Below are 20,647 nucleotides of genomic sequence, written 5' to 3'. Positions count from 1 at the left end.
CCATCGTTTGAATCCCTACCTTGACCTTTATTGCAAATTCGAGACTAGACCGCCGTTCTCTTGTCATTTCACCGGATCGAACATTCTCGAACTGGGGCCAGACGAGTGTAATGCGAACGATCTGGGACACACCTAAGCACGGCCTCATCCATCCAACACTGGCCCCGTGATCGCGACTTCCGTGAGCACCTCCCTCGCTCACAATGGATGGACAGCGGCAACAGTACATTCCGGGGCCTCCGCCTGCTCAAGCCCATCCCATTAATCTCCCTCCGCCGCCTCCACGCCCACCAGCGCAAATTCAGACGATCGTACCGCCGCCGCCGCCGGGCCCACCTCCATCAACGTACGGAGGAGGTCCGTCACAATGGCAGCAACCCTGGGGCCGACAGGCCATGGCTCCAGGCTATTTGCCTCCACCTCCTCCTATGCCGAACCAGAGTCAGAACCAGCATCAGCCATATCGTCCAACAGCTCCTTTGTCTATGCCTCTTGAACCTCTCACATCCGCGACCTATATACCCGGCAATGATACTATCGGTGTTGGTATTCCGCCGTTACTTGAGGCGCATGGACGGTTGCCTTACGATGCCTATCGATCAGCAGCTAATCAGGCATACGAAGGTCCCGGCAACGAAGGAACCTACAACCCGCAAACTCCAGGAGGGCGTACAGCTCCACCTTTTGCTCTCCACAACAATGTGCACGAGCTTGTGACAAATGATGCCCCGCAGCAAAGTACAAGCCAGGGCATGGACATCGCGAAGTCTTCCAGCCACCGCCATAACAACAGCGGTACATCGCTGGGAGGATTGACTCTTAGTGAAGCTAGTGTGCAGTGGCCGCTCGATCGTGTCCTTCTCTGGCTGGCGCGAAATGGATTCTCTCGGGAGTGGCAAGAGACTTTCAAGTCTTTGGAGATCCAAGGCGGTGATTTTCTCGAACTTGGTTTAGCATCCGGGGACGAGGAAATTTGGGTAAGATGCACAAGGTCGTCTATCCCCAGCTAGCCAAGGAATGCTCGCGGAGTGGCACTGGGTGGGATTCAGCCCGTGAGCGCGAAGAAGGACTACGTATGCGCAAACTGATCCGTCAGATTCACGATGGTGGCACCGATACAATCATTTCTACACCGATGCGCGCCGAGCCGCCATCTTTACTTTCCGCCGCTGCTGACAATGGATCCGCGTATTATTCTACGCATTTCCCGGAGCCCCGCTCAGCTGGTCCTTCTGGCGGCGTGAACGACATCAGCGCGAATCAGCTGGCGGAATTGCAAGCCCACAAGCAACCTACCGAAAAACGCTCTGTCACTATGCCAGTTCCTAGCGGCCATGATTCCCCTATGTACAATTCCCCTTCTCGGGAGTTTCCCTCCTGGCTGCGGTCAGAGTACTCAAGAAATGCCCTGGCAGCAACCAATGATCATCGCAGGCAAAGTCCCTCGCTTTCCAGCGATGCTGGTACTTTTTCAAGTGCGGGGCCTCGAATCCAGGATAGCCCAAAGAGCGGTAGTCCAGCGACGCAATATGTATCGCCTTCACATGCGGGGCTCTCATCCTCTTCAACGGGTGATCTGACGTTGAAATATGACCATTCTCGTGGAAACAGCACGGATTCGATCTCTGGACGTGGATCTTCTTCGGCCGTTGGCCGATATTATGATCGTCGACAAGGCCAAGATAATGTTCGCCCATCACCTTCAGATCCGCCTGTTCGGCCTTGGAGTGGAGAGAACTCTTCGTATTCGAAAGATCATAGCAAAGGGATTCTTTCAAATATCTTTAGCAGACGAAAGCAGGCCAGGAATGATTCGAGTCACCCATCTCCAGAAGATCACCATCCAGATTCGCCACCAAGTCCGGAGCCTCGCGCGAATGGCCAATATCTTCCATATTCAAAGCCCGGATTTAATTCCAGCGACATGTCACTGGGCGACCGCCCATCCTCGGCAACAACGAAGGCGAAGAAGTGGATTTTCGCAACCATGGATGGAACCAATTACCGTCTGATTGATGTTTCTGAAATGGAATCTGTCGAAAATTTACGCTCAGGGATCTGTCAGAACTTAGGCTTGTCTGATTGGGCTAATGCCCAATTCTTCCTGACAGAGCCCGGGCAGACAGACCACCAAGACCCTCTGAGCGACTCGAATCTTGACTTTTCCCGCCGAAATCGGACAGATGCGTATGGGTCGCTCAAGTTATACATCAAAGGTGGAGGTTCTTCCCATCCACAACTTCCTACTATCCCCGTTTTCAATGGCCTCGGTGTTTCCATTCCAGGAGACAAGCCGGCTCTGTCTCCTACCGCCGCGACCCATGCTCCAATTCCTCGCAAGCCCTTAGATCAAGATGCTCTCGACAGAATCTCCCCCGCAAACCTACACAAAACCAGGCTCGCCTTTGTTGGGTTCTCGACAGCCAACCCTGAAGGCATCAGCCCCGAAGGCAATTGCGGCGGCCTCTCAAGGATCCAGTCAAGTACTAGATCCTGAAAAGGCTGATTTGCTTGCACGGCACGAGGCTCATCTCCGCGAGGTCGAGCGGAAGCAAAAGGAGCATAACATCACTCGACAACCTCCAATCACACAGCAAGCCCGGAGAGACACTTACGGTGAAAATGGCTATAGACGAGACGGGATCATTGATTTCGACTCTCCTCGCGTTTCGCCTTACGAAAAAGAAAAAGAACGAGAGAGGGAGAGAGAGAAGGAGGAGAGAGAAAAGGAGAAGGCAGAGACCTTGGTGCCATTTCGCAAACCACCCGCGGCGCCAAACGAGTCGAATACACTTACCAAAGTCAATTCACTTAGGAAGGCTCCTAGTGAGCGGAGTGCTCGTGCTCAGGCTCCAGGGGCCATCAATACTCACGGGCTAGGGGCTATGATTACCAGTATGGGTCGGATGACAAGCGCTATTGGCACTCCTGCCCCCTCCGTGCAGGTCCCATCACAACCTTCTTCTGCCACCCGAGACAGCTTCGCATCAGATTCCGATCGGCCGACAACATCTTCGAGTAGGACAACGTTTGGTCAGTATCCAAGCATATCGATTGACTATAGGTGTGAACTTCATTCTATGGGACCCTCTTCTAACTACGTGGATATTCCAGACTCCTTGAAAACCAATCCTTCGAGAAAAGAGTCACCTGAGAAGCCTGCTCTGGTAACTCGCAAGTCATTTGGCCCAGAGTTCGATTTCGAAGAGAATGAAGTCTCCTTCCAACGCACTCCCCAACCTAGTGGTGACTCTGACGATGAGTCTGACGACGGACTCTTTGCGCTTCCACTCGCCAGCAAGAAAGCGCAGGAAGCTCCACCTATCCCCAAGCCTGAGAAGAAAAGCGAAAAGCCAAATCTTACAGTGAACACGGATCATGCCAATCCGCGTCGTGTCAGCTTCATTTCCCCGAATACTACTTCCGGAGAGGGCTTTGTCGGACCGTCGACCCAGAGCTCGGCGGGTGATGCCTCTGACAGCAGGGATTCAGTGCCTTTTGATGCTTCCGCTTCCCCCGAAGACGAGAGACCTCTGCGACGTGATTCCTTTGCTAGAGATGTATGGGCTAGCAGACCTCCAGTCGAAGGTGTCATTAACAATCTAGATGACTTCTTCCCAAATGTTGATCTTGATGCTCCATATGTGGATGAGCCTCCATCCCCGAACAACAGGGATGCTATGGAGAATGACCCCAGCATGAAGGACAAGCCAGCACTTCCATCGACTGTATCGCCACAAAAGGGCGATGTGAACCAAACTCACGGAGGCGATCTGTCAAGCACGCGCCCACAACCTGGGTTTGTTGCACGCCGCCAGTTGGACCGCGGTGGTGGCGGTCTTTCGCGGGCGAAATCCATTCGAGAGGTAGCCAAGGGTGCAGCTGTGAGGACCAAAAGCATTGGCTCTACTGGCCCCCAGCAGTCCGGGATTTTGCGCCGCAAGAGTACAAAGATGTTCGGTGCCAAGATTATGCAAATCAGCCCTAAGCCGGGTAGCAGGATCAACCAACTCGACCCCATTCCTCAGCGCAAAGTAACACCGAATGGATCTGTCCCTCAAAGACAGGCTACCTTCCGCATCATCCGTGGTCAGCTCATCGGTAAAGGAACATACGGACGAGTGTACCTAGGAATCAACGCGGATAATGGTGAAGTTTTGGCTGTGAAGCAGGTTGAGATCAATGCGAGAATCGCTGGAGCAGATAGGGACCGTATCAAGGAAATGGTCGGCGCGCTAGACCAGGAAATTGACACAATGCAGCACCTGGAACATCCAAACATCGTCCAGTACCTGGGTTGTGAACGAGGAGATTTATCAATTTCTATCTACCTTGAGTATATCTCTGGTGGCTCAGTTGGCAGTTGTCTCCGCAAACACGGCAAGTTCGAGGAGAGTGTCGTCAAATCACTGACACAGCAAACTCTGAAGGGGTTGGCTTATCTGCACGACAAGGGCATTCTCCACCGAGATTTAAAAGCCGACAATATTCTTCTAGATCTTGACGGCACCTGCAAGATCTCCGACTTTGGAATTTCAAAGAAGACCGACGATATCTACGGCAATGACTCTTCCAATTCCATGCAGGGCTCTGTCTTCTGGATGGCCCCGGAGGTCATCCAGTCCCAAGGCCAAGGCTATAGCGCCAAGGTTGACATTTGGTCCCTTGGATGCGTGGTTTTGGAAATGTTCGCCGGTCGTCGACCATGGAGTAGGGAGGAAGCCATCGGCGCCATCTTCAAACTAGGCAGTCTTAGTCAGGCTCCGCCTATTCCCGATGATGTCTCCATGAACATCAGTCCCGCAGCTCTTGCGTTCATGTACGACTGCTTTACGATGTAAGTTCTATCCTCCCCCCCCTCTCCCCCACCTTTACAGATTCAGGAACTCATCCCGTATTAGTGATTCATCCGAACGTCCCACCGCCAGCACGCTACTCGGTCATCCTTTCTGTGAACAAGACCCCAGCTACAATTTCCTGAACACCGAGCTATACTCCAAGATCCGACACGTTCTTTGACATCTTCCTAGTTTCGGGAACCATGAACGACAATCTCCTGCTCATTGAAACTCATTGTGCTTGTTTATTGCATCGTATTATACATACCCTTTTTTCCAAAATGTTTAACATTTCGTTTCGTTTAAGCGAGGAATGGTTGCTGGCATTGGATTCGACTTCGGCATTCGGTGTCTATTGATTTTACTTATCTGTACATACGACCCAGCTTGGGTCCGACAATCGATGGCTCGCGGTGCATAGCCCCTACTTTAATTTCATTTTACTACGCAACCCCAAGAACAAAAAGAAGAACATTCACTAATGGCAGTCTATGAACGATAATTCGTAAGACAACCAACAGAGAACACTTATTGAAATGATTCTCGTTTGATAGTGGTATCCTGTACCCGTAGTACAATACATATCGACGCTGTTCCCTACGATTTCTATGCAGAAGATGCTCCGATTCGAACAAGGTGGAAAAGGTCAAGATAAAGAGCTCGTGCTGAGTGAATCATCGTCGTCCTCAGCGAGGTCGACTTGTCCAGACTGAAGACCCGCCACACCGACTCGGAAAACACCCTCACACCACTCGGCAAAAGTATCAGTATCCCAGATGGCATCGTCGCGTCCTTTGCCCTTCTTGCTGATAGCGTGTCCTTTGGTCTTCTCGGATGAAATGTACTTCTCATAAAAATCTTCGTAGATCTGAATCGTGCGATCCTGAACTGCACCCACAAGTGTTTCCTTCATGCGCGTTTCATCGATGTACTCGTTCAAAATCTTGCGTAGACTGGGAACTTCCTTCTCAATGGTGTGGCAGGTAGGGTGGATAAGCTCGCCACGCTGAAGGTTCCGGCTATCGACGAATTTTGTCGGCAATGAAGCCGTCATGCGCGCAGCGAAGGCATTGATGAAATCGTTGATAACGGTCCGGAGCCTGCCGTCCAATTCAACCTTCGCGTCGAGCATATTTTCCACGACGCGTGGCATGAGACCGTGGCCAACTAAACGCATCAAATTGCGTGGGTTAAACAGGCCGCCGCGTTCGCGCAGTTCCCAGAATGTATTTGTTACGCCTGAGAAGTCGAGGGAGACGTCTGATGCGACGTACTCGATATCAAATGCGACGATCTGTTGCTTTAGGATGAGAAGGTGGCTCATGAGGAAGAGTTGGCCGTCGGCTGGCGTGGATTTGCCGGAGATGAGGGTGCAGGCATTAGTGAGGGATAGTGTGGTTTGGTGGACAATTTGATGTGCCAGATCGTCGAAGACAGTGGACTGAATTGAGCAAGTTAGCACAGGTTGTTCGGCTGGAATGCGAGGATGCTTACGTTGACAAGGCGATAGATCCGACTGAGAAGCCAGACAGCCTTTCGCAATGTCGGATACCATCCCTTCAGTAAGGTCTGGGTCTCAAAGTCCCATTTTCCATCCTGATCTTGTGGAGTGCCGCCAGCGTCATCTCCCTCTTTGCCAGGTTTGGTCATATCAATCATGAGATCCGCCGAGGTATCCTTTTTGCTTGAAATTTGAGTGTCAGTCACAGTCAGAGAAACCTGCTTGCTGTGCATAGGATAATCGATATCGGCGGGAAGAGGCTTGTATTTCTCAATTTCATCGCGCAGGAATGCTTGTGCACGGAACACTAGCCGAGTTTGGACATCCTGCAGAGCAGGTTGGATCAAGGTAGCAAAGTCTAGCTGATTCGTGTTGGTCTGCTCTGGCTCATCTTCTGGATCCAGGAAGTAGCGGGTTTGAAGCAAAGTGCAGAGTTGGCAGAGGTTGCGAATGTCGGTCTCGTGGATGATGCGAGGACGAAGATGGTCATACAGAGGTTCGCAGATAGTTTCGAGGAAGTCGTACAGTCCCGCTTGTCCATGGAACCATTCACCCCACAGATCGTATTCGTCCAGGCACAAACCACGAATGTAGCTGATGCTCGCTCGAGCGAATGATACCAAGTCCTTGGATGAACTTGGGGTCTGTGTAATCTCGCTGAGCTTTTTCCGGGCGAGTGGAACAATTAGTCGCGCACGGGTTGCCGAGTAATTGCTGTGCAGCTCATTCATCAAACTTTGGTACTCTGCCTCATTATTCTGGTCCGGGTTCAAAGGTGGAACCGCTCGCTTCTGGATCTCGATGCCGATCTGCTTCAACTCGGGAGCCCCGACCCTAAATTTGGCGTACAGAAGGGCTGATAAGGCTGTGTCATTCAATTGTTGGTCTGAAATTTTCTTTGAGACGTTTTGGTAGATGTCTCTGAGGGAGGTCACAAAGTTTCCTCGGATGAGGGTGAGGGCGCGGGTCAAGAGAAGCCTGTACCTGGAGCGATAGACCTCGGCCTCCTTTTGTTCGGGCTAGAGTGGTTGTGAGTCTATGAGAATATGATTTGGATGAAATCAAAAGGCACCTACATGTGTTTCCATGTAATCCAGGCACACATCGAGGCGCCTAAGCATGTCGGAGAACTCCTTATCGCGTACAGTGTTCCCCGCGCCCGGGGGCATTGAGCTTCCTCGAGGCAGGATCCAGGAAGTCATAATAGTGAAGGTTGTTTTGAATGCCATTCGCAAGCTTTGTATCGCGCTCCTGCGCAGAGAGAAGGCCCTCGCATTGTTTCTCGAAGTTCGAAGTCTGGTTTTCGACGGATCTGAAGGACTCGGAAAGACTGGTCAGGTCGTCAAGTAGGGTCAGATTGCTCATCAAGATTTCGTCGATGTGTTCCTTTGACTGTTGGAGCTCGTCAAGACAGTTCCTAGTTCAGATAATCATTACCGATTAGACTCAAATAAATCCAGCCAGGTCAGACCATATTTACTGGTAGTGGTCATAGCTCTCTTCAATAAGGTCATCTTTGACCCCATTGAGCCATTGTGAGAATTCTAGTTCGTTATTCCAGGTCGGTATGTCCCATTTCAGGATCCCAGGTTGTTCCTGCGTCGGCGCGAGACTCGATTGAGTCTCGCTGGCTGTTGGTTTGCGCGGGGGACCAGATGGTGCGGTCTGGCGGCGGGTGCGCTGCTGCTTCGTGGTAGGCATGATGCAGTCAGGGCCCGAACGTAGAAATTATGATATTCCAGCTCATATCCCTTCCAGGGACCAGCAACTTGTAAGGGTTGACAGTGTACCAGACAAGTGAGAGGTGTTCAACAGCGCCACATTCTGCCAGTAGATTCCGCCCCTGTCTGACGCAACGAGCAAGGTGAGCTTCCCCGAGCTGCTGAATCATGGAAGCTTAAGGAAAATATTGAACCCCATTTATCATGATGCTGGCAACTCGAGTGCGACGGCCTCCGGCCCAAGTAACACGTCTACTTCGCAAACCGAACCTCGGGACAGTTCAGCCTATGAATGCGCCATGGCGGCGATTAGCAAGCGGTAATTCGCAGAAGCCGAGCTCTTCATCCAACTGGGTGGTTAGCTCACTTGGAGTCGCTGTTGCGGGTACCGCGGCATACCTGGGCTATTCGTACGCCAACGGTGAATGGGAGGGAGCTTGGATCGACAGCGATCCCAGATTCAAGAAAGAAGTCATTGATGTCAACGACTTGCGCGCTCAGTTCATCCAACAGAAAAGAAGCCTACAGAGCCCTGGTGTTTATACATGGGGCTCAAATGAATACAAAGTGGTGGATCCAGAATCAAAAGACAAAGATATCAAGACACCTCGGCGCTTCAAATTTTTCGATGGCCAGGTGCTGCGCGACTTCAAGGTTGACGAGAAGTCTGGCGCTGCAATTATGGAGAATGGTGATCTGATACAATGGGGTAAGGGGTACTCGGAGACCGACTTCAAGCCACAGAAGACTTTGACCGGCAAGAACCTAACATCCTTGGCTTTCTCTGAGAGCCGGATAATTGCGCTGGCTTCGGACGGAAATGTTTACTCGTTGCCTATCTCCCAGCATGACCAGGTAACTGGTCCCAAGGCGCGAGAGGGCTCCTGGGTGCCTTACTGGCCCGGGAAGTCCTCCCTGAGCTACCGCATTTTGAACCCCGCGTTAAAGCTCGGTGAAAGAGTCACAGCTATCCGAGGTGGTCAGCAACACGTCATTCTGCTCACCAGCTCCGGGCGTGTCTTTACAGCAGCGTCGTCTACTGAGAATTACCCATCCTCGGCCAGCTTGGTGTCTCTGGTCTGACTTGGTCTACTCGGCCCAGCGGCCCAGCAGACTTTTGCCATGAGCTTACCGCTCTCAAGGGCTTTCAGGTGACTGGAATTGCAGCCGGTGACTATCACTCTCTTGCGCTGACCAAGGATGGGCGTCTTTTTGGCTGGGGAGATAACTCCTTCGGTCAACTAGGAGTGGAATTTGAGCCAGAATTTCCCTTCAGAGACGCTCCCATAGCTTTTGCCGTGAACAAACTCTATCCAATGTACAAGTACTCGGCGAATGTCACGGGAATTGCTGCTGGTGGCGCCAGTACCTTTTTCACCGTGGATGCTAAACGGATCCTCGGCCCTGAGGAAGACGCCGCCAACGTCCGCGGCTTGGGGAATGTGACTGTCGACACATGGTCGTGCGGTAGAGGCATTTGGGGCACTCTTGGAACTGGCAAGTGGATTCACCTTCAAGACTCACCTATGAAGGTGAAAGACTTGAGCGGGCTGGACGAGTATGACGAAAAGACGAAGCAGACAACACCAATCCGCCCTCGCGCAATGTCCGTGGGTACCACCCACGTCGCTGCCATTTTGGACAACAGAACATGTCTCAGCTCTGCAACGACCGACTCTGTAAACAAATCGGAGGACTTTGGCTACGAGGTGTTTTGGTGGGGAGGCAACGAGCACTTTCAACTGGGCACTGGCAAGCGAACCAACCTTGCCAAACCAAATCATATTAAGGCCCCCCCGCAGAACAAGAAGCAGCATGAAACTGAGGCCCGACTGCAGATCATGCCTCGACACAAGGGACCGGTTGGCAAGCGTAATGTGAGTATGGAACAGCGGGTTGAATGTGGAAGACACGTCTCCGCCATTTACTCCGCTGTATAGGAGGCAAAAGCAATTTATATTATCTGTAATTGTATTATTTCACAAATTGAGATGAATCATGCGCATCATCAACTCTTTGAATCTGGGAATCGGTTGGAGAGCAAGATATAGGACCTGTAAGGGTGTGGATGCTCCGTACGGCGCAGGGCGATAAGGGATGCAAACAAGACAAACTGACGCTTGGACCACTGCTTATCCAAAAAATTTCCTGCGACTCCAAGCTACTTTCAGCAAATACCATCATTATGCCTCGTGAAAAGGAAAAGAGAGGCCGCCGCGCGGAGGCCAAGGCCCAGAAGGATGAATCCAAGCGCAAGCGCGACGAGGCGCCAGAAGACCCGATCGCCAAACGCATGAAGTCGACCGACGAAACCGACGACAATCCTCTCGAAGCAAACACAGACTATATCCCTCTCGATGCGGAAGAGCAACATATTCAATTGGAGGGTGGCGAAAATGCTGGATCTGGGGATATGCCATTCTACGGTCTGCTCGACGCTGACGAGGCAGAGTACTTCTCACGCGCCAGTGAGATGCTCGAGTCGAACCAATTTGGAGACGCGGAAGAACGAGGCTTGTTTGTTGAGAGTGTGTACCAGGAGGCCAATGGCAAGGAGCTAAAGATTGCCTGTAGTCAAGGCTGCTCCAGACTTATGGAAAAATTGATCTCAATGTCAGATGTCCATCAGATTCGTCGCCTCTTCGGCAAGTTCATTGGACATTTCCTCCACCTTGTGCAGCATCGTTTCGCGAGCCATTGCTGTGAGACACTGTTTATTCACGCTGCACCAGCAGTTATGCAAAAGACACCCAAGGCCCACGCCAAAAAGTCGAACGAAGATGGCGAGGAAACTGAGTCAAATATGTCGCTCGCAGACATGTTCATGACCGTGATCAACGAATTGGAGGGAAATTGGGGTTATCTCTTGACCGAGCGGTTCGCATCACACACGATCCGAGTTCTGCTCTTAGTTCTTGCCGGAGAGCCGGTTGACGTGACGTCGACCGACTCGATCGTGGCAAGCCGCAAGAAGGAGAGATTGGGTCTGACAGCCGCCGGCGCCCAGGATGAGAAGGAGAAGGCACCCACTGGGAAGCGCAGCGTCCCCGAATCCTTCCAGCCCGCACTCAAGAAGATCATGAACGACATGGTTTCGGGAATAGATGACACATATCTGCGCGCCCTTGCTACCCAGCCTGTTGGAAACCCCGTCCTTCAGGTGATGCTTTTCCTGGAGCTCTCGCACTTTGGCAAGGCTAGCGCCAAGGACCCGAAATCAATTTTGCGAAGACTCGTTCCCGACGAGTCTTTCGAAGAGGGTACTGAAAGCGCCACTTTCATTCGTGGTTTGCTCTATGATCCAGTCGGCTCCCGCCTGGTGGAGACCATGGTGAAGTATATGCCGGGAAAGGTATTCAAGAACTTGTATAAGAATACCATTCGCGATCGCATTGGATCTCTCTCTCGAAACAACACGGCTGGTTACGTGGTTCTTCGCACCTTGGAGAGACTTGGAAAGGATGATCTGCAAAGTGCTATGGAACTGATCATCCCCGAGGTCCCCGGTCTGATCGAAAGGGCAAGGCTCATCGTCCCTCGCACATTGATTGAACGCTGTGTGGTGCGGAACATCGACACAAAGCCGTTTGCCGAGGCACTTGCGTCTGCTTACGACAAAGACCCCAAAATACGGCTGCGTCAAATGCTCCGACTAGGTGAACCCACCGAAGAGTCCGCAAAGGAGGTTGATCATGAAATGGAGGATGCAGGCGAGGAGGCTCACCAGGAACGCAGATCTGCTGGAGGCTCTTCCGCTGCAAACGCAGAGAAGCTACATGGATCTTTGCTGGCGCAGGCTATGCTGACTGTCAGTGGACCATTGAGCGAGCTTGTATTCTCCAGTCTCCTCGCGCAAGACACCGACACATTAATGCAACTTGCCAAAGAGCCTACTTCATCCCGTGTCCTTCAGCAAGCTCTGACCTCTCCGGCTTCCACCCCGCAATTCCGCCGACAGTTTGTCTCCCGATTCCAAGGCCATCTGGTCGATCTCGCTCAACACAGCAGCGGCTCCCACGTGGTCGATGCTCTCTGGGGAGCCACTAAGGACATCTACTTCGTCAAGGAGCGCATGGCCCAGGAGCTCGCGCAAAGCGAGATGCTCCTGCGTGATTCTTTCTTGGGTCGCGCAGTGTGGAGAAACTGGTCTATGGATCTTTACAAGCGCCGCCGAGGCGAGTGGGCAGCCCGGGCTAAGGGACTTGACCAGCAACCGACCGACGACGGCACAGCACCACGACCCAAATCCAAGATTCAGCTGGCGGCGGAGCGATTTGCAGCGAAAAAGGCCGAGGAAGAGCAGAAGAAGGCTGCGACGGAATCGTAAAGCTGAGGAACATGTATAACAATGTGATGACCCCTGTTAATAGCCTATGTCCCCCACAGATCTAGATCGAAGCTTGGAAGGTGATGTGGCTGCAGTTACTCCGTGGGCTGCAGCCGCTTGCACTTCGGATCATTTTCCCATTGGCCATCATGGTTCTTAGATGTAGATGATCTCGTATCGCGTCTTAAGGTCGAATAGCCCGATAGTCGGCAATGAATGAAGAGATTCAGTGTGAGCTAAGATAAGATTACCCGCTGCGGGGCAAATCCACGGTCCTCAATGACAGGTGAGGTCCCCGTACATTTGAATATTGACGATACCTCTGGCCTAGTCTACCTAAAAATCAACTATCTATACTGCACATCACAGTCTTATTTCTTCTATCTAGTCCATCTCTCCCATGTATCGACACGGAGTGCTGATGATGTCAGATCCTCGGTGAGTCTCGCCATCGGGGTTTGCGGCGTCGAGAACTTTTCTTCCGCTTTCGCCGCGCGCACGCCAATTAACCTTCTCCCAATCCTCAATCGGTTCATTGAGATCTTGAGTTTGGCGCGTTGCATTGCACATATTTTTTCATAGATTATCGCACTACATTCATTCTGATGTCAAGCACTCCGCCATCGAGCCGCGCCGATGAGGTGCAAAATGTGAGTCTTAATTTTTCTACACTATGATATAATAATATGCCCTACGCTAATCAACCACTGAATCATAGCTTCTGAAAGCCGTCCAGGACCTTCTCATTCCATTCGTTCGATCCGCGGAGGAAAATGTTCCACAAACGAACGGCGTCAATGGACATGCAAAGCACGCAGGCTCAGCGCTAGTGGAATACAAGAAACCCGAGGAGTTGCGCGATATCCTCCAGCTCGAGATTCCGGAGCAAGGCAGACAACAAGAAGGCCTGATTGAGGTCCTTCAAAAGGTCCTGAAATACTCGGTCAACACTTGGCACCAGGGATTCATGGATAAACTGTATGCATCGACCAATGCGCCGGGTGTTGCAGCGGAGCTTATTCTAGCCACCTTGAACACCAATGTCCACGTCTACCAGGTCTCACCTGCACTGACCGTCATTGAGAAATATACAGGCCAGCGGCTGGCGAATATGTTTGGCTTGACCGGGCCGCGAGCTGGAGGTATTTCCGTGCAGGGTGGGTCAGCTTCGAACACCACTTCCATTGTGATTGCGCGCAACAATCTCTACCCCAAGACGAAGACGAATGGAAATGGTGATTACAAGTTCGTGTTGTTCACCAGTGCACATGGCCATTACAGCGTAGAAAAGGCGGCACAGATGCTGGGTTTCGGTAGCAATGCCGCCTGGGCTGTTCCTATCGATAAGCAGGGTCGAATGATTCCCTCGGAGCTGGAGAGGCTGGTACAGAAGGCTCAGAGCGAGGGTCGGACCCCGTTCTATGTCAATGCTACCGCAGGTACTACTGTCTTCGGCTCTTTCGACCCCTTTGAGGATATTTCTGCCATTTGCCAGAAGTATAACATGTGGTTCCACATCGACGGATCCTGGGGTGGTTCATTCGTCTTCTCGCGTCAACAGAAACACAAGTTGGCCGGTGCTGATAAGGCAAACAGTATTGCTATCAACCCGCACAAGATGATCGGCGTTCCGGTGACTTGCTCATACCTCTTGGCAGCAGACATGCGCCAATTCCATCGCGCCAACACCCTCCCCGCAGGCTACCTCTTTCACAACGAAGACACCGCGGCCGCTGAGGACGGTAACGCATCGGAGCTGGGAATTGAGTCGCCAGAGGTGTGGGATCTTGCGGATTTGACTTTGCAGTGCGGCCGACGGGCCGATTCTCTCAAACTCTTCCTGGGTTGGACCTACTACGGAACCGAGGGCTATGAGCAGCAGATCGACAATGCGTGCGCAGTTGCCGCGCACCTGGCTACACTTGTGGAGAATAATCCCAACTTCATTTTGATTAGCGAGCACCCTCCTCCTTGTTTGCAGGTATGCTTCTACTACGCCCCTGGCAAGGAGTATGTCTATCCTCGAGGTGTGGTCTCAAATGATACTCTCGAGGCTCAGCGCGCGAAGAACAATAGCCAGGTTACCGCGCAGATCACACATGCTATTGTTTCCAAGGGCTTCATGATCGACTTCGCTCCTCCCAGCTGTGACAAGGATGCAGTTGGGAACGGCAAATTTTTCCGCTGCGTGGTTAATGTCTCGACCTCAAAGGAGACGGTTGAGTCTCTCGTGAGCTGCATTGAGGAGGTTGGTCCTGCTATTGTTGATGCGCTGAAATCTAGCACTCCGGTGGTCCCCCAGAGGCGTCCTGGGGAGCACGGACATGGTCCTGTCGTGCACCGTGCATGAACTCATCTATTAGAATTGATTGTACATATTAGGATAGACGAAATAGAAATACTAGACTTTGCTACTCTGTCATACCATCATCTACCAGTATATGAAAATGCTGGACGATCAATCAAATGTGGTCTGAAATGGGATATGTCAGACTTTCCAAACCCTCCAAGCCTTGATTGAAGATCGTAAACGCTAATTACCAATCTCAACCCGTCGCTCCAACACAGATCGCGCCTCAGCTTCACTTAGCCCGTCGATCTCAAGGTCAGCGAGCACAGCCCGAGCACTCTCATTATCTTTGAATAGTCTCTTTTCCACATCCCACAGTCCCAGACTAGCTTCTTTATCCGTTTGTTCAGTCGCGGCACTCAGGTTGAGAATACGCAGTACGTCGCCGAGCTTCTTCATAGTCCGTAACGAGCCACCCACTTGCCCGGCTGCGCCAAGAGCGGTGTCAGCCACGCTGCATAAATGTTCGACGTCGCTGGCCAGCTGAGCTGCACCGGTGGACGAAAATGTGTTCCTTGTTATCACATTGTCCCAGACGTAGGTCTGGATTGAGAGAAGGACCTGTCGTGTGACTCGTCTCAAAGGAGCCACTCCCAGAGCTCGGGAGAGGAAGGAGAGCTGAGAAGATAATGTGCGCATGGCATGTGCCATCTCAGATGTCATTGAGAGTGGAGAGGGTGTCGCGCTGGCCGAGGGAGTGGAGAGTGTTGCCCAGGTAGCTAGACGGGAATATGGTTTCATGGCCGCGGTGATATTGGAAGTCAGAGTGGAGGTGATGATGGATTCGGACCGGAGTCGAAGACGACGATAGGCTGAGGCTGTCTCATCGAAGAGGGCACCGTCTGGTGAGGACGCGTTGGAAGATCCATTGTTGGCAACAGCCGACGAAGTGCGCGAGGCCACTTCGGCGATAGACATCGTGCCCGCCACGTTACGCCCGTCTCGGTTTTGCAGGACACGGGCTTGAAGCTCAGACCAGAGTTCGACGAAGAAGACGTCATTGCTCCAATCCCCCATCTTCTTTTCAAGATACTCAGCGCTTCCAAAGACTCTGCAAAGTCGCTCAAGACCAGCAACGCCTTCTACGCTGGCTTGTCCGTCTGCTCCTTGTACCGTTCGGCCCAAGGTAGAAGTCATGGCGAGGTAAGCCTCTAGCGCGGAATAGAGGCGTTCGTGGAATTGATCAAAGATTGTGATTTGGATATCAATGAGGAAGCGCAGCTTCTGGCTGAACGAGGCAAGAGGCTGGTAGCGTTCCGTGATGGTTTCCAGAAGATCATTGACTCGAACCGCAGCCTTGGTCGGTTTAGTTGCGGTAATCTCGACACCATCATAGTCAATCTGTCCACTGTCCTGCGTGTCGATGATATCCTTGTACCGGGCCAATGCAAAGTCCTTCTCTACTTGAAGCCAGCGATCGTACCATCCCTGCTTAGTGAGAACCTCCCACGTCATACCTTTCCAGTTGTCTTCGGAATAGGGGTCAGGAAGATAATTCCATGTCTCTCGAATCTCGTTGTCGAAATTCATCAGCTCATGGATGAAATGACTGAGTAATTGCGGGTGATGGGCGATTTGGGGCATGAATGAGTCGATCTTTTGGCGCAGCATTGGCAATAATGCGGTAATGAAAACATGAAGTGCGTTATAGAAGTTCCACTCCACCCCTGAATCTGCCGATTGCGCCTTCTCATCAAGAATTGGCTGTAGGTAAGAAGTGAAGAACCCTCCGAATTGGTTGATGAGGTCCATGATGTGCGACAAAAAGTATTCAGGCTAGACATGCATGTTAGATGGGCTAATGAGATTCAAGATATTGATTTACCTTATCCAGTCGATTTGTCGGCTTATCACCACTGAAGTGATACTTGAAACGGAGGTCCAGAGGATGCACCATCACTTCCATTGGGAATAGAACTGGAGGTTCGACACTCTGCCCAACAGCCAACGCTTCGTGACTTTGTAATTCCCTATTGATACTCATCAGCAATGAATCTTGTCAAGGTGACGTGGGTTCCATACGGTGTTTGCAAGTCGATCAAAAGCTCGACATCCTGTCTCCATTGTTCCAGCAGTTTATCGGTGATGTTAATTTCTCGAGTCGGCCATTTTAGCGATTCAAGTGTCTTCTGAAATTGGTCCCCGAAGAATTTTTTCAGCTGCTGTCTCAATGCGGACGCCAATTTCTCCGTGTAATTGATAAGATGAGGGCGGCGCCTTCAGCAGCAGGCTGGGCTTCCTTCAGCGCGACCACGATGTTGCGCAACCGCGCATACGGTTTCAAGGCGTCGCGAGGCTTGGTGGATATTTTCGTCAAAGCTTCTTTACTGTATCCCTTTTTTTTAGCGTCCACTGCCCTCTCCCTTCAACACCAGTGGATGCGTACCTCAATCCCTCGGCCTCCTTCAGCAGCTCCACGTATCCTTTAGAAAGCTCCAACCGCTGGAGTCTCTCCATGCTCTTTTCCAGTCTCTGTACCGCATGATCACTATTCTCCGAATGTGTAATATTCTTCAAGCGCTGGTCGATGTCCGCCTGCTCCGCCGTGAATGCCTCGGCACGCTTCCGAGTAGCTTCGACGTGGTCATTGGATGCCTTGGTCGCGTTCGAGAGGGCTTCATGTGCTTCTGCTAACTAATATTCATGGTGTGAGTAATGTGTCCGTAGAGATCTGGCGCCGGGGCATGACGGCGGGAAGGATACCTGCTTGCGCTGAAGCTCCTGCTGCGCGCGGAGGTTCGACAGCAGCGAGTCTGAGACTTTCAAGGTCGGCAAATACCTGTATCTTATCATTCAGATAGTCCTCCACCCTTGTCCGCTCATGTGATGACAAGGACGTGGATGGCGCCATGTTTGGGAAATAGAATGGAGGCGGAAGTCTAGGTGTCGCGATTGTTGATCTCCGCCTTTCGGTCTGACGTCTGGCATCCGCAGCACTACTGAGTGGCAACATGCCCTTCTCAACACTGCGCTCTGGAGTATCAAATTATGTCCAGTCCGGCCAAAAAGCGCAAGCGGAATGGCGAATCTTCGCAGAATACTCGCAGTATCGAATCGTTTTTCAAGGGTCAAGCTACTAGGCCCAATCCAGAGCATGAGCCTGATGTCAGTGATCAGACGCTATCGGACGAAGCTTTAGCTCGCAAGCTTCAAGCCGAGTGGGATCAAGAAGAAGACGCCCAGAGCTCACTTGCAAATGGCGATCAAGCGGCATCAGCTGTATCAGCAGCATCTGAGACCAGCACAGCTCCATTAGCGCTTTCAACACCCGCCGAGGCGACCCCAGAGGCTCCGATGGTACCAAAGAAGAACACACTATCATTGCAGTCATCTACTGGCACAGAGGATACAGTTGCCCTTGCTGTTCCATTTGATCAAAATCCACAAACGTTCGATGCGACCAAATACGCCCACGACCTGCGGTCGCGTTGGGCCAGCGAAGGCGGCGATGCTTCCTACGCGTTGCTGACAAGGGCATTTGTCCTCGCCAATGCCACGACCAGCCGAATAAAGATCGTTGATACCCTTGTCAACTTCTTACGGGTCTTGATCGAAGGAGATCCGTCTAGCCTTCTTCCTGCTGTGTGGTTAGCAACCAATTCCATCTCCCCTCCCTATGACGAGTCAGAGCTCGGGTTAGGAGGTTCGTCTATCTCCAAGGCTTTCAAGAAGATTTACGGTCTTGATAGTCAGGGCCTCAAGACCCTCTATGACAAACACGGAGATGCTGGCGATGTTGCATTCGAAGCCAAGAAGAGACAGAGTTTCACTCTAGTCAGGCCTAAGCCACTCAAGATCAAGGGGGTTTACGAATCACTTCTCAAGATTGCCAGAAGCAAGGGCTCTGGTAGTCAAGAGACAAAACAACGAATCGTTGAAAAGTTACTGCAAGATACCCGAGGCGCCGAAGAGAGCCGGTACATTGTGCGGACTTTGGTACAAAATCTGCGGATTGGCGCTGTCAAAACAACAATGCTTATTGCTCTTGCGCGTGCATTCCTTTACTCTAAGCCAGAAGGTGCTGAATTCACGATTCTACCGCAGAAGGAATTAGCTAGTCTAAAAAAAGATCAGCTTGCTGAAATATATTCCAACGCTGAAGAGATTGTCAAAGCATCATATGCCAGACACCCGAACTATAACGATCTCGTGCCCAGTCTTCTCGAGATCGGCGTGACTGATGAGCTTTTGATCCGATGTGGTCTTGCACTTCATATTCCCCTCCGACCAATGCTGGGCAGTATCACAAGAGATCTTTCGGATATGTTGACGAAGCTTCAAGGACGAGACTTCAGCTGTGAATACAAATATGATGGACAACGAGCTCAGGTACATTGCGACGAGCAAGGGAAGGTCTCCATATTTTCCCGCCATCTCGAGCTCATGACGGAGAAATATCCAGACCTTGTGTCTTTGGTGCCCCAAATCCGAGGGGAAGGCGTCTCCAGTTTTATTCTAGAAGGAGAAGTTGTCGCAGTAGACAGCGAGACCGGTGACCTGCAGCCCTTCCAGACCCTTTCCAATCGCGCAAAGAAGAACGTCGAAATCGGAGCCATCACCGTCAATGTATGTCTTTTCTCATTCGACTTGATGTACCTTAACGGTGAACCGCTTATGGATCGACCATTCCGCGAGCGCCGGGTGCTTCTCCGCAGCCTATTCATCGAAATCCCCAACAGATTCACCTGGGTCAAACATCTAGATGCGACATCTGCAGATTCCGAGACCGTGTTGGAATTCTTCAAAGGAGCCACAGACGCCAAATGCGAAGGTATCATGGTTAAGGTCTTGGACAACACGATAATTCCCACCGCGAACAAAGACGAAACGGCTTCCATCACCAACGATCTAGATGTAGAAGCTCCCGCTCCAGCAGTAACCGAAGGCAACAGCACGAAACAGCCTAAAGAAAAAACCACTAGACGCAAAGCCCTCCTATCGACCTATGAGCCCGACAAACGCCTCGAATCTTGGCTCAAAGTAAAAAAGGACTACAGCACATCTTCCGAAACACCCGATCTAATCCCAATAGCTGGATGGCACGGGCAAGGCCGCAAAGCAAAATGGTGGTCCCCGATCCTCCTCGCAGTGCGCAACCCTGAATCCGGAGCTCTCGAAGCCGTGACGAAATGCATGTCAGGCTTCACCGACAAATTCTACCAAGCCAACAAAGAGAAATACGCTGAAGGCAGTCCCAATGTAATCTCGCGGCCTGCTTATGTGGACTATTACGGCTCGCCGGACGTCTGGTTCGAGCCTCAGGAAGTGTGGGAAACGGCCTTTGCGGATATTACGCTCAGTCCGACGTATACGGCCGCTATTGGATTAGTCAGTGAGGAGCGGGGGCTGAGTTTGCGGTTTCCGAGGTTTTTGAAGGTGCGGGAGGATAAGAGCATTGATGAGGCAACAAGCTGTGATTATCTTGCGTTGCTTTGGAGGAAGCAGGCGGAGAAGGCGAAGGTTGAGGGGGTGGAGGAAGAACTTGGATGGCAGGAAGATTGATCGTATGTCTAGTTGGGTAGGGAGGCACGTTGTGACTTGTAATGACTTTCTGTTGCGGAGTTACTTGGTTAGACTTGAATTCTGAATTCAGTGCCTGGAGCTAGGGGAAAGGGTCATTGGACAAATATATAAAATTCGATCATCAAATACATTTGGCTTGAATTGCATCGCTTAGCGAGATTTATACTACCCGAAACGTTGTGCACAAAGCAGGATTGAAGAGCCTGGTTATTAAAATGCAGTAAAAAATGGTGCTGTGTATCATCACAAGGCATGTTGGATGCAGAGCGAAAGCAAATGCCGCGGGTGGAAGCCACACAAAAGAGTTCAAGGCAATGGATGAAGAAAAATCATTTATAGGAAGAGAAAATAATAGATGACCGAAGACATGCAAAAGAATTGAGAAAC

The 20,647-nt window shown here is 51.4% G+C and overlaps 9 protein-coding genes across 9 annotated transcripts; 6 read left to right on the top strand and 3 right to left on the bottom strand.

The window, feature by feature from the left end:
• Positions 1-203: 203 nt before the first annotated feature.
• bck1 (uncharacterized protein) lies at positions 204-5,019 on the top strand (the record flags this gene model as incomplete). Its single annotated transcript, XM_056961758.1, has 4 exons — positions 204-977; positions 1,097-2,412; positions 2,480-4,837; positions 4,902-5,019. The coding sequence occupies 4 exons, from the start codon at positions 204-206 to the stop codon at positions 5,017-5,019; spliced, it is 4,566 nt and encodes a 1,521-aa protein (XP_056826761.1).
• Positions 5,020-5,484: 465 nt separating this feature from the next.
• N7477_000094 (Golgi transport complex subunit COG3) lies at positions 5,485-8,040 on the bottom strand (the record flags this gene model as incomplete). Its single annotated transcript, XM_056961757.1, has 5 exons — positions 5,485-6,279; positions 6,333-7,358; positions 7,416-7,452; positions 7,499-7,756; positions 7,820-8,040. The coding sequence occupies 5 exons, from the start codon at positions 8,038-8,040 to the stop codon at positions 5,485-5,487; spliced, it is 2,337 nt and encodes a 778-aa protein (XP_056826760.1).
• Positions 8,041-8,267: 227 nt separating this feature from the next.
• On the top strand, positions 8,268-9,143 carry N7477_000093 (uncharacterized protein; the record flags this gene model as incomplete). Its single annotated transcript, XM_056961756.1, has 1 exon — positions 8,268-9,143. One exon carries the CDS (start codon positions 8,268-8,270, stop codon positions 9,141-9,143), a length of 876 nt encoding a protein of 291 aa, XP_056826759.1.
• Positions 9,144-9,376: 233 nt separating this feature from the next.
• On the top strand, positions 9,377-10,000 carry N7477_000092 (Mitochondrial protein Fmp25; the record flags this gene model as incomplete). The annotated part of the gene is made up of 1 exon (XM_056961755.1): positions 9,377-10,000. The coding sequence occupies one exon, from the start codon at positions 9,377-9,379 to the stop codon at positions 9,998-10,000; it is 624 nt and encodes a 207-aa protein (XP_056826758.1).
• A 245-nt stretch (positions 10,001-10,245) lies between these two features.
• Positions 10,246-12,387, top strand: nop9 (RNA-binding RNA processing protein NOP9; the record flags this gene model as incomplete). The annotated part of the gene is made up of 1 exon (XM_056961754.1): positions 10,246-12,387. The coding sequence occupies one exon, from the start codon at positions 10,246-10,248 to the stop codon at positions 12,385-12,387; it is 2,142 nt and encodes a 713-aa protein (XP_056826757.1).
• Positions 12,388-12,771: 384 nt separating this feature from the next.
• N7477_000090 (uncharacterized protein) lies at positions 12,772-12,957 on the bottom strand (the record flags this gene model as incomplete). Its single annotated transcript, XM_056961753.1, has 1 exon — positions 12,772-12,957. The coding sequence occupies one exon, from the start codon at positions 12,955-12,957 to the stop codon at positions 12,772-12,774; it is 186 nt and encodes a 61-aa protein (XP_056826756.1).
• Positions 12,958-12,992: 35 nt separating this feature from the next.
• N7477_000089 (pyridoxal phosphate-dependent decarboxylase family protein) lies at positions 12,993-14,737 on the top strand (the record flags this gene model as incomplete). The annotated part of the gene is made up of 2 exons (XM_056961752.1): positions 12,993-13,037; positions 13,106-14,737. The coding sequence occupies 2 exons, from the start codon at positions 12,993-12,995 to the stop codon at positions 14,735-14,737; spliced, it is 1,677 nt and encodes a 558-aa protein (XP_056826755.1).
• Positions 14,738-14,920: 183 nt separating this feature from the next.
• N7477_000088 (RINT-1 family protein) lies at positions 14,921-17,588 on the bottom strand (the record flags this gene model as incomplete). The annotated part of the gene is made up of 6 exons (XM_056961751.1): positions 14,921-16,513; positions 16,563-16,707; positions 16,760-16,954; positions 17,014-17,064; positions 17,124-17,364; positions 17,441-17,588. The coding sequence occupies 6 exons, from the start codon at positions 17,586-17,588 to the stop codon at positions 14,921-14,923; spliced, it is 2,373 nt and encodes a 790-aa protein (XP_056826754.1).
• A 137-nt stretch (positions 17,589-17,725) lies between these two features.
• On the top strand, positions 17,726-20,239 carry N7477_000087 (putative DNA ligase I; the record flags this gene model as incomplete). Its single annotated transcript, XM_056961750.1, has 1 exon — positions 17,726-20,239. One exon carries the CDS (start codon positions 17,726-17,728, stop codon positions 20,237-20,239), a length of 2,514 nt encoding a protein of 837 aa, XP_056826753.1.
• Between the last annotated feature and the right edge of the window lie 408 nt (positions 20,240-20,647).

The sequence above is a fragment of the Penicillium maclennaniae genome, assembly GCF_028827695.1.
Source record: "Penicillium maclennaniae strain IBT 15551 chromosome Unknown utg000001l:1.0-3280838.0:1.0-3283122.0, whole genome shotgun sequence".
In the NCBI taxonomy this organism is placed as follows: Eukaryota; Fungi; Ascomycota; class Eurotiomycetes; order Eurotiales; family Aspergillaceae; genus Penicillium; species Penicillium maclennaniae.
This window is presented reverse-complemented; position numbering and strand designations above follow the sequence as displayed.